This window comes from Oreochromis niloticus, linkage group LG19, assembly GCF_001858045.2.
Source record: "Oreochromis niloticus isolate F11D_XX linkage group LG19, O_niloticus_UMD_NMBU, whole genome shotgun sequence".
Taxonomy (NCBI): domain Eukaryota; kingdom Metazoa; phylum Chordata; class Actinopteri; order Cichliformes; family Cichlidae; genus Oreochromis; species Oreochromis niloticus.
Window position 1 is genome coordinate 9,253,948 of NC_031983.2, and position 13,217 is coordinate 9,267,164.

At 41.2% G+C, this 13,217-nt stretch overlaps 1 protein-coding gene across 1 annotated transcript in view; it reads right to left on the reverse strand.

Moving 5' to 3' along the window:
• Positions 1-13,217, reverse strand: part of LOC100703349 (formin-1) — a 50,681-nt gene that overhangs the window by 3,350 nt on the left and 34,114 nt on the right. The window contains 3 exon segments of the mRNA XM_019349056.2: positions 221-370; positions 5,897-5,948; positions 9,547-9,639. Of these exon segments, the coding sequence (XP_019204601.1) occupies positions 221-370; positions 5,897-5,948; positions 9,547-9,639 (295 nt within the window).

The window sequence follows — 13,217 nt, forward strand, 5'->3', positions numbered from 1 at the left end:
TTTGAGTTTGGAGTCTTGCAAAGTTTTACATTCCCTTCCTGACATTAGTTTTTTTTTTAGAATGATTATTTCTAGCATACTCACAAAAAACAGGGAAAATTCAATCATGTTTAAAAAAAAGAAAAAAGATTTGATTATTCAGTAACCCTGATAACGTCCTTCCTGACTCCTTTCTCCTGATTTCTTCTGAGCCTTAACCCAAGTAGTGGTACCAGCTCACCTCTCCTTGGAGATGTTCTTGCTTTGCCGTATCCAAGTGTTCTTGAAATCGTTGCAGAATTCATACCAGAGCATAAAGATGTAACTCGGAGCCACTTCTTTCTCCCCGGACTTTGGCTTAACACCAAAGTAGTTCACCACGTCCTGGAAACTGTAGGGAGGGGTGGAAACACAGCAAAGGCTCAAACACTGTTGTCTTATCACACATAAACACATATAAATAATCTCAGATTTTGACTGAAAGTATGTTTTTGTGAACTAATCTGGATTTTAAACAACATTAGAAAGTACAAGGCAGTTACGGTATGTATACCCGTGAAACCAGAGAGAGCGACAGAGGAAAAGAGTTTAAAATAGTAAAATGTAGAGAGAAAATGATGGATTTAGAGTCAGCAGGAGAGGTGAGAAACAGAGCTGGAAGGAGCGTGTCCACCCTGCTGGGCCACAGGGGAGAGCCAGTAGCGGCGGCTCCATTATCACATTGACCTCCACAGCCTGCATGGGAAGACTGCCAGAAGAGATGAAGACAGCCAAGAACAGGCTCCTATTCCTCCAAACACACCATCCTTCTGTCTCTCTCACAAACAACACACACACACACACACACACACACACACACACACACACACACACACGTTTTCACATATTAGTGAGGACAGCAAATTCACATATGCTTTCCCTAGCCTCCTACCCTAACCATCAGAAATGAATGCCTAACTAACCATAACTTCAGCTGTAAAACCATATTTTGAGCCTCAAAAATGCCTTCAAATTCACGAGCTCAGCATTTGGTCCCGACAAGTGACTGTTGGTCCCTACAAGTATAGTGGTCCTCATAAACACATTTAAACTAGTACACACACACACACACACACACACACACACACACACACACGTGCGCTACTATGGAACTCACAACCACAAAAACATGTTCACTGGCAGACAAATCAAAGATGGGAATGCACACATAAAAACACAAAGACAAATCAGAGGAATAAATGTAGTCTGGATTTTTTGGGGTGTTTCCACTCACTGAGCTACAACACTGTTTAAGGCCAGCTCCTCAGCTTAATTCAATTGTAACCAAATCTGAAGTCTTCGCAAGGCTCTCAGCGGCACACACGAGGCATGAAAAGCAGCCTGCTGCTTCAGATTCCCCCTTCTCTAACCCAAACATGAAAGACATTTTCTGGCCTGTGCCTGTCAAAAAAGGGGGGGTTGATAAAAGGGGGCCATGATTCAAGGGATGCTCTCCTGTCCCACTGACGCCCAAATACGCTCTGACCTCCAGATGCTAGGTGGCTTTTGCGCGACGCTAATCTGAGACAAGTTCACTTGGAGTCAAATGGTGCACAATATGGTGACCAGACGGCCAGCTACAAGTTTGGAAAAAAAAAAGAAAAGAGTTTTTGCATGAGCCTGCTTCCCATTTCCAAGTGATGCGTCATTTTTGCTGGGATGCACAAAACAGGAGAGCGCTGTAGATCATCCTGTAATCTAAAGAGAAGAAGCTAGAAGAAGAAAATGTTCCAAGATGTTTAGATTGACCAAAACAGACGTGCTGTCACAGACAGCTTTGTTGTCAGCTCTGGCATGACGAACTGGGTCTCTTCTCCACCGGCTCGTCTCTTGACCCTGGGTCATCATGTCAAAAGCGTGCACTTAATCAGAGCAACAAGCTTTTCCTTTTAGCCTCATGAGCAAGCAGAAACAAGCCGATACACAAAGCTTCACTCAAAACAGATGCAAACACACTCGCACATACCTAGAAAACATAAACAAAATCAAGCGGACCTTTGTTCATTTTGCAATCGCAGGCTGATTTCACTTTTGCACATATGACGACATGTCAGTAATCCACGCTATGATGCCATTGCCGTGAGAGGGTTTTACTGCAGCGCCCACAGCTCGGCATTCCTCACTGACAGCTATAAAAAAAAGACCCATTACAAAACCATGAACAGACGTGAGAATCAGCAAAGTATTTGGACAGGCAACTCTGCATTCCTCTGTTTTGGCAACAAAAAGATTACAGGCGTAAACCCCCGTGTTGTTGGCTGATTCAGCAGAGGCACAAAGCGGAGGCCATTTTTTCATATGTAATGACGGAGTAGACTAATATACCGACTAACAGCAGCAAAACCATAACTGCACAATGACTATAGAGTTGGCACTTGGGCCAAATGAAATTGAGCATGATGGGGAAGAAGGAGGCTTAATGAGACGGAACTGAGGACAGAACCAGAAAACCTCAGTGGAGCCCAAACACGAAGCAGACAAATTAGGAGTGCATGTTGAGGAAAAGCCTTCAGCGCTCACTATGGACAGATGAAGAAAGAAAAAAAACAAACATTTTTGCTCAATTAGTTTTAAGTTACTTCATTAAAAACTCACAAGCTATTGTATCTTTTTGTGTGTGCCATTCTAACTGTTAAGCTGACTCAAATGTTGCAACTTTTTGCTGTGCTCCAATCACATTTCAGGTGTCTAGGCTGTCTAGTATACATGATTGTATACTCTATAAGTGGCTTTATTGGGTCTTCATTAAGTCTGTTGACTTTTTTAAATGTATAAAAGGCATACTAGGGAACAAATGCAGTATATAGGGCAAAAACAGTTTCTGTACAATTCCAATGAGCTTGAAAATCAGTATTTATTCAACCCACAGCCTGAACTCTGTCAGGAAGCTTCCTTGTCATTTCTTTAAGTAGTCTTCAAGCTTCTTGAAGGACATTCAAAGTGCTTCTTTGGATATTTATTTCTTTTATTCTCTATCAAAATGATCCCACACTGTCTCAATAATGTGGCAGTCTGGGTCAATCATTACTGATAGAGTTCCTTTGTTTTTTCTATGTAGGCATGCTTGTAATGCCTTGAGAGTTTCCTCAAATTTTTTTTTAACGACACACTTCAGCTAACAGCTCTTTGTTAATGACCATGTTGGTGGTGCACAAATACTATTTTATGCCTGTCAAACTGTGTTATCTTTTTCATAAATTAAAGAAATAAAAGCAAATGATGTGTTTTTGCAACAGGCTGCTGTTTACAAAGCGTCTAAAGATGGAATTCCGAGTCTGGTTCCTTGAAAGCAAAACAAAGAAATGAGGGGTGGCCCAAAGTTTCTGCACAGTACTACATGTGTGTTGATGGTTTATAATTTTATATGTGCGAATTCTCAAAACCATCTTGTTTAAATAAAGGTTACATAAAAAAAGAAACTCAAACTAAAACCTCATAACTGATGACAGCTGTTATGCAGCTGCATCGCTGTTAATAAAATGTATGTATATGCAAGTATGACAATGATTACCTGCATCAAACATGGTTATATTATATTAAAAAAAAAAAAACTCTCTTTTTTCCCCTTTAACAAAAAGCGACAAGAAGCAATAAATTCCAAATAATAGATGAACCATCATCACCAATGAATGCGAGCTGTGACTCATCCCAGGAGAGGGTCTAAGGAGAGAGGACAGATTGTGATGTGCGATCTAACAAAATGTACAAAGTAATTGATCTGACTGCTCTCCGATGAGGGTTGTTTGTTCTTGTTCTGCTGTATGTCTACTGTATCGGCACATTAGTGCAAACAAAAAGCAGAGTTGCATTCCTCGCATGTGTTCACAAGCCTGGCTAATAAAAGCTCAACGTTGTAGCCATGACAGAAGATTCTACACATCTTAAGGCATGAAACATAGAAGATCTGTCAGCCACCCGAGCCTTGAACTGGGTAAAAACTTCCACCAATTTAGTATCAGGCCAAATATGAAATATGGACACAATCCAGTCCTCTGCTCCTGAGTTATAGCGGTCAGTATTGGCCACTTGACCCCTGATCTTTTGGGTATAAAATGTCACAGCATCATCACTTCATCCAACTGGACATTTGCCTGAAATTGTTTCATAATTGGTGCAAGAGTTCTTGCATTACAGCCAAAAATGTGTTTTCTGAGGTCACGGTGACTTTGATTAACAAAATGCACTCAGTTCACATTTGAGGCCAAGTGGGTCCGTGTGCCAAATTTGAAGAAATGTACTCGTACTCATGACGCTTCCGAAAGGTTGCGCTCTCGAGGACGGGAGAGGGGAAAGGACAACCCGGAAACATACGAGGCCGATATGGAGTCTCAGTGACCGTTAACAGTAACATCTTCTGTGAAATCATGCTCAGGTTTGACATCTAGCCCCAATTCTTGTCAAAATCCCAATTCACATTTCCCAGTCGATGCCTGCTGCGTGTGTGTGCGAGCTTCAACTCAGAGGCGTTTAAACTCTCTGAATCCTCATGAGGTCTAGACTGAGGTATTAGGTAGCACTAAGGATGTGTTGTCTATTTCTTTTATTAACACAAGCCATAATCTCAACACTGCTGCTGTTATGCGTTTGTGTGAGGATCCCTCATCCAGCACAGATGTGAGAGCCCACCCAGGGCCCAGAGAGCCCTCTGACGCCCATATTCATCAACGGCGTGTCACTTTTACGAGGTGGCTCTGTGGGAACCTGAGAAAGACCCCTGCCTCCCTCTCGCTCTACCTAGCACCAGTCAGCCAGCCCCCTCTTTAGATGAAATTAAAGGAAAACTTCATTAAAGCCAAAGGTGCTGTCAGCTGCGGGGCCCTTTTGATCAATATTCCCCTCCAAGTTCAACACCTTCATTACAGTGGTGTCACTCATTCACAAGGGGGGTGCAGACAAAGGCACGCGCGTGCGCACATTTCGGTCTGGTTCAATAGAAACATCGCTATATGGCGAGGGTGGGACCGGGGAGGAGGAGAGGTGCAGCCATTCTCTCGGTGATTATCTTGGCTCAAAGCAGCAACATGAAACAGAACAGCTCGGGGCCATTTGCTGAGTTATAGTGTTGTCCAAAGCAATCAACTTTCTAATTGTTTATAGTTTATGTTTACTCGCGTCCGGAGCCTTTCGCCTTCTCCTTTATGTGCTTTTCCTGATTTATTTTGGAAGCGGGCGAGTTACGATATAAAGCAAACAATCCCGCTCGCTATCCAAACACGGTAAAAAATAATCTATTTGCTTTGTTTGTCTGCTCCACCATCTTTTTCCAATATGATACGTTCCAGATATGATTTCTCTCGGACGGTGAGCTCAGCAGCTGCCGGTGGGTCTCGCGCCTATAAATCAGATGCCTCTCAGAAAACTCTCAGGAGTCTTCTGCACAAAACATGGCAGATAAGAATGATAGGAACTGCAGGGGAGGAAGCACAGAGGATCCAGTGGAAGTACGTGGGTGATAAGCGCAAGACATGTTGCTTAACTGTCTTAAAGATAAATAACTCGAATAATATCTCCTTGTGCACGTATGAATGTGAGCCGAATCTTCAACAATAAATGTGAAATATGCATCATCTTATACCTGTCCAACGAATGGCCGCCTCTCTCATCAAAGCGCTAACATGCCGAGACTGGTGCATCTTTGCAGAATCCTTAATATGTGTATACAACTATATCCATAGAAAGCATTAGAGTTATCAGATACCACAAACTTTATCTCCTCGTATTGAGGCTTGCTACATTACTCACAGCTGTGTGACGTCTGCAATCACTAACACTTGGCAAACTTCCCTGTGTTGATGGGAAAATATGATTTTTTGTTTGTTCCAGTGTAATTTTTTCCTCCAACATTTATTAGCTTGTAGCTGTACAGTGCATTTCCCACCTCTTCTGTGCTGCATTAAGTTGGTCCTCTTCAGCAGAATGCTCCTTCTGAGCTGCAAAAAACAAAACAGAAAGAAAACATTCAGACAGGTCATGGGGCAAAATGAGGCTTGTGTAGACACTGCTAACCAAATGTTTCATTAAAAGCGGACTCCAGAGGGGGGCGCTGTGTTCATTAATCATCCTGAAAGCTGAGGGGAGAAGAAGGGCTGTGTGGGTTGAGATGTCACTGACGGTGAGCATGTTATCCAAGTGACTGAAAAGCACTTTGTAAAATCTGACATTACTTCTGTGCGTTTGTGCACGCGAGTCCCCACGAGAGCGAATCCTCAGCTCAGCTCGGAGATGGTGGTCTGTTTGCTGAGGTGTGTGTGTGTGTGTGTGTGTGTGTTGTCGATGCAGTGCTGAAGCCGGGGTGGAAGGCTGAGCGGAGAGGCTTGGGAACTGGAGGCTCCTGTGGACTCCTGCCATGTAAAAGTGTCTAAATGCAAGGCAGATGTGTGCGGCGGGCCAGGCCGAGGTGCAAGAATTTATCTAGGGCCAGAGAGTGCCTGTGATCTCAGATTTATAGCATTTTTCCAGATTCATCCTTTTTACAATGATGGGGGACCTTTCCTACTTGAAGATTTAAGAGGGGGAAGTCTCCAAAAAATTGTTCAAAGGCAGGTTTGGGGGTCTTCTGGGAGAAGGTGAACTAAAGCCTTCGATCAACCACCCGGTTTACTTTTCATCTCTCTCTCTCTCTCTCTTTTTTAACATGTATGTGGGCAAGAGGGTTAAGGTAAACCTAATGAAGGGGGTGGTGGCAATGTCTGGGATAAAGGGAGGTGGTGGGGGGAGAGGAGTGGGGCCGTGACCAATGGCGTTAGTCTCAGTGGGGGTCAGGCTGGCGCCTGAGGTACCCCTCTGGTGCGACTTTGCAGAGGTGGCATAGGAGTCGGGAGGGAGGGTTCAGGGAGAGCGAGAGAGAGATTGGCTCAGAGAGGGAGAGGATGTGTGAAGTTTCTCTTCCTCCACTCCCCCGTGCAAACATGAAACCACTAGTCGCTAACTAGAAAGTTATGAGACGCGCATGCTGAGAAGGACAATAAAGCGAGGCTTTAAAACTCTGACACACTTTTCCAAACTGCCGCTTTACTTCGCAGCCAGATGACAAAGAGATGTAGAGCAGTCTGAGAGGGGATGCTGGAGATATAAAAACAAACCAAACACCCCTTTTCACCCCCGAACAACTCCTCTAACAGAACGGAGACACATCTCAAAGACTTTAGATTAGAAGTGGCTCCTTGGACAGTTGTTAAGCGCAAATTTCACTTCATCTACGTAATTCACAGGCAGTCTGAGCGAGTGGAGTTTTGGTTACTGACTCACTGACAACAAAGGAAGCGCGAGGAGGTGATGATACACACGCATTTTCCGAGGAGAGACGGTGAAACGAGATTTACGCAAGCCGAGATAAAAAAAAAAAAAAAGAAAGAAAAAAAAAAGCAGGAATTTGTTTTCAATTAGTCACGGTGTATATTCAACATGAAAAATATGCCAGTGTCAGTATCCCCAGAGGTTTCAAAGAGCGTCCAATAAAACGGCAAAGAAAAAAAGTGGTTGATTACATGTGTTCAAAAAGAAAAAGTGCGACCTGGATTTTTATGCTAAGTTTAAACAAAGAATATGGAAACAAACAAAGGCATATTCCAGAAAATCAGTATACAGGATCAAATAAACATAAGATAACATTTAGGGTTGGACATATGATGGAGAAATTAAAATAAAAGAACAAACAAATTCCAGACGATAAAGGTTACAGGATAAGAGCAATGGAGAATTGTTTATTTTTAATGGAAGTCTCGTAATTATCTTTAAATACTGCCATTCAGGTATAAAGCCTTTGAGACAAGAGGGTTTAACTGGCTCACTGCTCAGTTTCTAGAACCACAGTATCCATTTATGCAGGCACTACCAGGCCTAAGGATTCACAATATTAAAGTTACCGCTGTTGCTTTCTCTGAATTCTCACTTCAGTTAGTGAAAGTGCTTTAAATCAGATGTGGTGGAATTCCCTGCACTCTTCCTTTTGGGTCATTTCCAGGAATTCTCATCACCCTAAAGCAGGGATATCAACCATTAGGGCCACTCAAATCCGATCCACTGGATAGCTTTGGAAAATGTGAAGGAGGGCATAAATTTTGGACTTCCAACTGTATTTTCATAAGTTTTACATCTTTTTCTACTGATAACGACCTCCCACACGGACATTTATACTATGCCAAAGTAATTAAGTAATGATTAATGAACCACTAAAAGACACAAAAGTTTCCGTTTTTTCACCATCTACTGTGGATCCACAGTGAATACCATAATAAAATTTTCTGGAAATTAATATAATTGCAGCATAGTTTGTGCAATATTATACCAGAACTATTTCTGTAGTTTTACACATACATTTTGTAATTTCTAAGCTTTCTAAGAGTTGTGCTGAGAGATTTATTTATTTTTTACAGCAGAATTTGGTTTATCACATAGACTGAGACAGAGTTGAAATTGCACAGCTTATTCTTACATTAAGAAGCATTAAAATGTGCAGTTAAACTCTTTACACCGTCAAAAAGTGGACTTTCACTGCTTCGGCCCACATAAGTGAGCTGTATGTGGCCCGTTGTGTAAAATGAGTTTGACAAGCGAACACTAGAGGACTTTGCTAATGTGTGGGTCAGAAAGGAGACAGACGACAAGATGGTCCGAGTTTGTCAGGGAAGATCCGCTCCTGGTCCCCAAGAGTGATCCACCGAGGCGAGTCGGCTTTATTAGGCCACAGCTAAGGATGTCCTGCCAGCTTTATGGAACCCACGAGTACATAGGACCCATGTTAAACGCAACGTGATCTCTTCTACAGGCCTGTAGACTCCTGTCCTCATGCTGTCTTACAGGGCACCGAGACGCCCCTTCTCAGCAAGAACAAAAACACCCACGTTCACCAGGAGACTGATTCTCTACCAACGAGCTGACTGTCTGACATAGCAAAACCCCCCAAAAAACAAAACATAATTACAGCTCCCTGTTTTAAAAGCACACATGCTGTGTGTCAGGGTGAAAACGGGGCCTTTCTGTCTCCCTGAGCTCGGTTTTGCAGCCATCTCACTGGTTGTAAATCATCTCTCCAAATGATTGTTTTTATTTTTTATTTTTTAAAACACCTTCATATGAGTCAGGCCCACTTATGAGCACGAGTGAGGGCAAACATCCATTATGGCTATCTGAGGAAAAGGACTTCAGAGTGTCATTTAAAGGGAGCGGGAAAGATTAAACACATATCCCTCATCTTGATTTAACAGCAGCAGGAAATGGTTACTGCTGAACATTTGGAAAGGAGAGAAAGGATTACACGCATATCACAATAGTAATGGTAGTAATTTAAATAGTAATCTTTGTGTTATGTTTTGGCAAATATTTAGATAATGAAGACTGTGGACATAATTTTGGGGGGATTTTTATAGGTAAAAGCAGCCATCTGAAATGAGACATTCCTTAGAAAAAACATCAAATCCACATGTATTTACATGATCATGGCACTTAAAAGACTAAAACTACAAAGAGAAGAAAAAGAACATTTCTTTCTTCGTTTTAGATAAACAGGAAAATGTCAGTTTCACCCACCAGCGCAGACGAATCCCTCCATCTTGTCCTTGAAAGGCTGCAGGTGTTCTTCTGATGAGTTAGCGCAGACTTTCTGCACATCCTTCTCACACGCTAGAAGAAGGAAAAAGAACAAGGAAAGAAAAAAGGAGATGAAAGAAGGGCCTAAAGGGAGAGGTACAGATATAAGAATAAAGTTAACAAACCAAAAGTGTGAAGTGTGTCTATCATTCAGGGCTGAAATGATATTTTCGCATATTTTGTAACACATCTCATCTAATTTTAACACAAGGATTTAAAAGGAGTTCTGATTCCTGGTAAACAGGATAAAAAAAAAAAAAAAATGAACTGACAGACATTAAAATAGAAAAAGACTTTTCACTATATTTGCTTGGAACAATATATGTTTTTTTTTAATAAACAAAAACTTCTGTAAAACCCTTCAGATAATAAAGTTTTGCACATGTAAGTAAAGTAAATGCTACTAGTTTAGCGTATAAAGATCAGCGCTCTGAAAAGATTGCAATGCATTGCAAAATTCTGTGATTACACAGCTTTTTTGTCTTTATAAAATACAAATATTCAGAGTGTAATGCATAGATGTTTTTGCCTGTAATGTTTGGCCTTAATCGAGTGCTTACAGTAAGCACAAAGCTGCAGTTTTATTTTGTCCTCTAGCTCCACATTTAAACCCGTTTTCTTACCCATCCTCAGATTTCCCACCCGTGCCTCGATTTACAAATCAGGCACATGCCAGTTTGCATATTGTTGAGGTTTATTTTGAAACTTTAAAACCAGTTTACACAATGGTGACCATTTCATTTGTATTCTACCTTCAGCGCTGGCCGTATATGTGAACGGAGCAGATGTGTTTGCTGTTTGTGGATGCCCCCCCCCTCTGTCGTGCCAAATGATCCAACTCACACGAGTTCAGAGGAAACAGCCGTGAGTGAGCGTGTTCCAGCCGAACCTTTCCCCATTTCCTCTCAACTGTAACTATACACACACAGACGCCTGGCGAAAAGAACTTTGCACAATCCTTCAACCTGTAAGTCATTAATGGCAGCAATAAATACCTAAACTTGCTTATGACAGCATAGCTAAATAGTTCTGCAACAGAACAAGAGCATTAACAGGTCTGGCCGCAGTCTAACTTCACTGTGTCGCCGCTTTAACATCTCAGTTTGGCTCTAACGCGTTTGCATGCGGAGCTGCCGCACCTGTAGTCCGGTAAACCCGCTCTATTGCTTGGTTTTATTTACTGGGTGTCTTATTAACTGAGACAGGAAGCACGACATCCCAGCATTAAAACTGAGACGCAACTACGTCAACAGCCGCTCGTTCTGGAATCCAGGGCTCTAGTTAAATTCATGGAAAGTGGGAGCCAGCAGTTATTGAAATAAAAAGACAGAACTCAGCAAGCTCACAAACATGACAACCAAAATATCCTGTTTGGACAAACCACGTTTCCTTAACAAAAATCCCCCGACTCAAAAAGACCCATTAAAAAAAGTGTTCAAAACAGCAAGTCTACAATTTAGAGGCGGCTCGCTTCCAAATGTGGTCCAGACAGCAAAAGCCGCAAGGAGGAAGCCCACAAAAACACAACAGCTGTAAAGAATAAAAGCCCAGGGCTCGGGTTTGAGACATTGTCTTGGAGTGATAATACATTTTTTGGAAAAAAGTGCATTCAGGAGGAGGAGGACTCTCCTGCAAGTAAATGACTGACGCCATCAGGCCAGACACAAGGCCGGAAAAATAAAGCCAAACTTTTGTGTTAATGGGGAAAGTGAATGTAAGTGAGCTAATCGTAAATATGTACAAAAATTAGGCTTAAGGAAAAAAAACAAATCTTAATGTTTGCATACAAGTCTTTTTTTTTTTTTTTAAAGATAATGGAGTAATAGACAACTTAATCAGCTCTCTAAATTAATGTAAATTAATAGTCTTCTTGCATTACAAATGCATTTTTTAATCTTTAGTAAAAAAGTATAATTAAAGAATTTTATTTTAAAGTATATACAAAAATTTAAAGCACCTATTTTAATGTACTTTAAATACCTAATAATATCTTCTTAAATAAGACTTTAAATAAGACTGAATAAACTAATTAAATTTAAATAATAATAATGTAAATTACCATCAGAGGTACTGCATATATACATGCGCATCATACACAATTTATAGAGCCAACATTGGGCAGATGTTGTAGAACATAAAGAGGATTTTTACTCTTTGCTTTGTTGGGCCAGACAACAACAGCTCTGCCCTTTAAATCCTAGTTGGTATCAAGACATTATTCACATCACTGATCAGAGAGCTCTGGTTTTATGCATTGCTGTAATTTTTTTTGATAGTGATTTGCTTCTAAGACTTTGGTGGACAATGTTTAAGCAGCAAAAAAAAAACAAAAACAACAAATAAATAAATACAAGTAATATTTTAAGAACATGCATAAACAAACCCAAAGAGTCATAGGTACAGTAACGAGGAGGATAAACAGAGCTGACTTCCTGAGACACTCGAGCAACACTTACAAAAACATGCATTTCTAAGGAGACACTGGTGGATCCATTACATGTAAATGTGAGACTTATTGCATAATATGAGGTAATGGGCCAACAACTGTGGGTTTTAAAAAAATAAAATAAAAAAATGGGGTGGTGGTGGGGTTAAGTGGGAAGAAAAACAAACAGAAAGATAGACTTTTGCTCCAGCTTTTACCCTGTGTGGTTAGGAAAATGGGTGCTTTTGATGTTAACATGTACTTATGATTTTTACTGTTGTAAGCAAGAGCCCCCGCTGAAGCTACCAGGAAATCGCAGCCAGCCAGGACAATTCACGACTACGGAAAGTCGACTTAAAGACAATGCCTAAGAGTGGACGGAGACTCTGCGGAACACCACAAGATCTCAACCATGGCTGTTTGATGAATGGCTTGGTCTCACAAATGTGGCCATTACACTCCACTACCTCCCATTTGTGAAGCTCTGGTTCATGATGAAGCAAAATCCACCAAGGAAGCAAACAAATGAGACGAGGAGATGCGCAGTAAACAGGAGATAAAAGAAAAAGTCCTTCTCCTCCTTCGCAGGACCTTTGAGCTCATTTGATAATTAATTTTTAAATATTTTAATCTAAGTTATATTCAGAATGTAATAGTGAACTTCATAAACTTTGTTGCACTCTTTTTTTTCCTCCAGGAGGTTAAACCAGTGCAGTGCTCCAGCCGTGGCACATTCTAGTTATTTATACCTGGAAAGTGAATTCTCTCACTGATCTCCAATTATCTTTAGTTCCAGTGGTCTGTCAGTATCCAGCTCTCCTTTCTATGGGATGAAAAATACTATCACCTCTCAGCAAGGCCAGCCAGGAGACTGCCGTGGGGAAAAGGTAAGGCGTTCTCTCTCCTTTCCATCCCTCATAAATCAGCTCATATCCACCTAACTACAACTCTTCTCCCTTTTTTGCTGGAAAATACAGCACTGACAGGTAGAGGCTTCAGGCAGGACTTTGAATATCAGCAGCAGCACTGAAATATGGCTTCAAGATGCATTAAAAGGAAAAGGTGCTTTTGTCTATATCTTTACAGATATAGACAAAACTTTACATTTCAAATGCATCCATCCATTTTCTAGCTCTTTTTTGGGGTATGTGACATATGGACCTGGGTTTATCCGGGTCTATCCAGC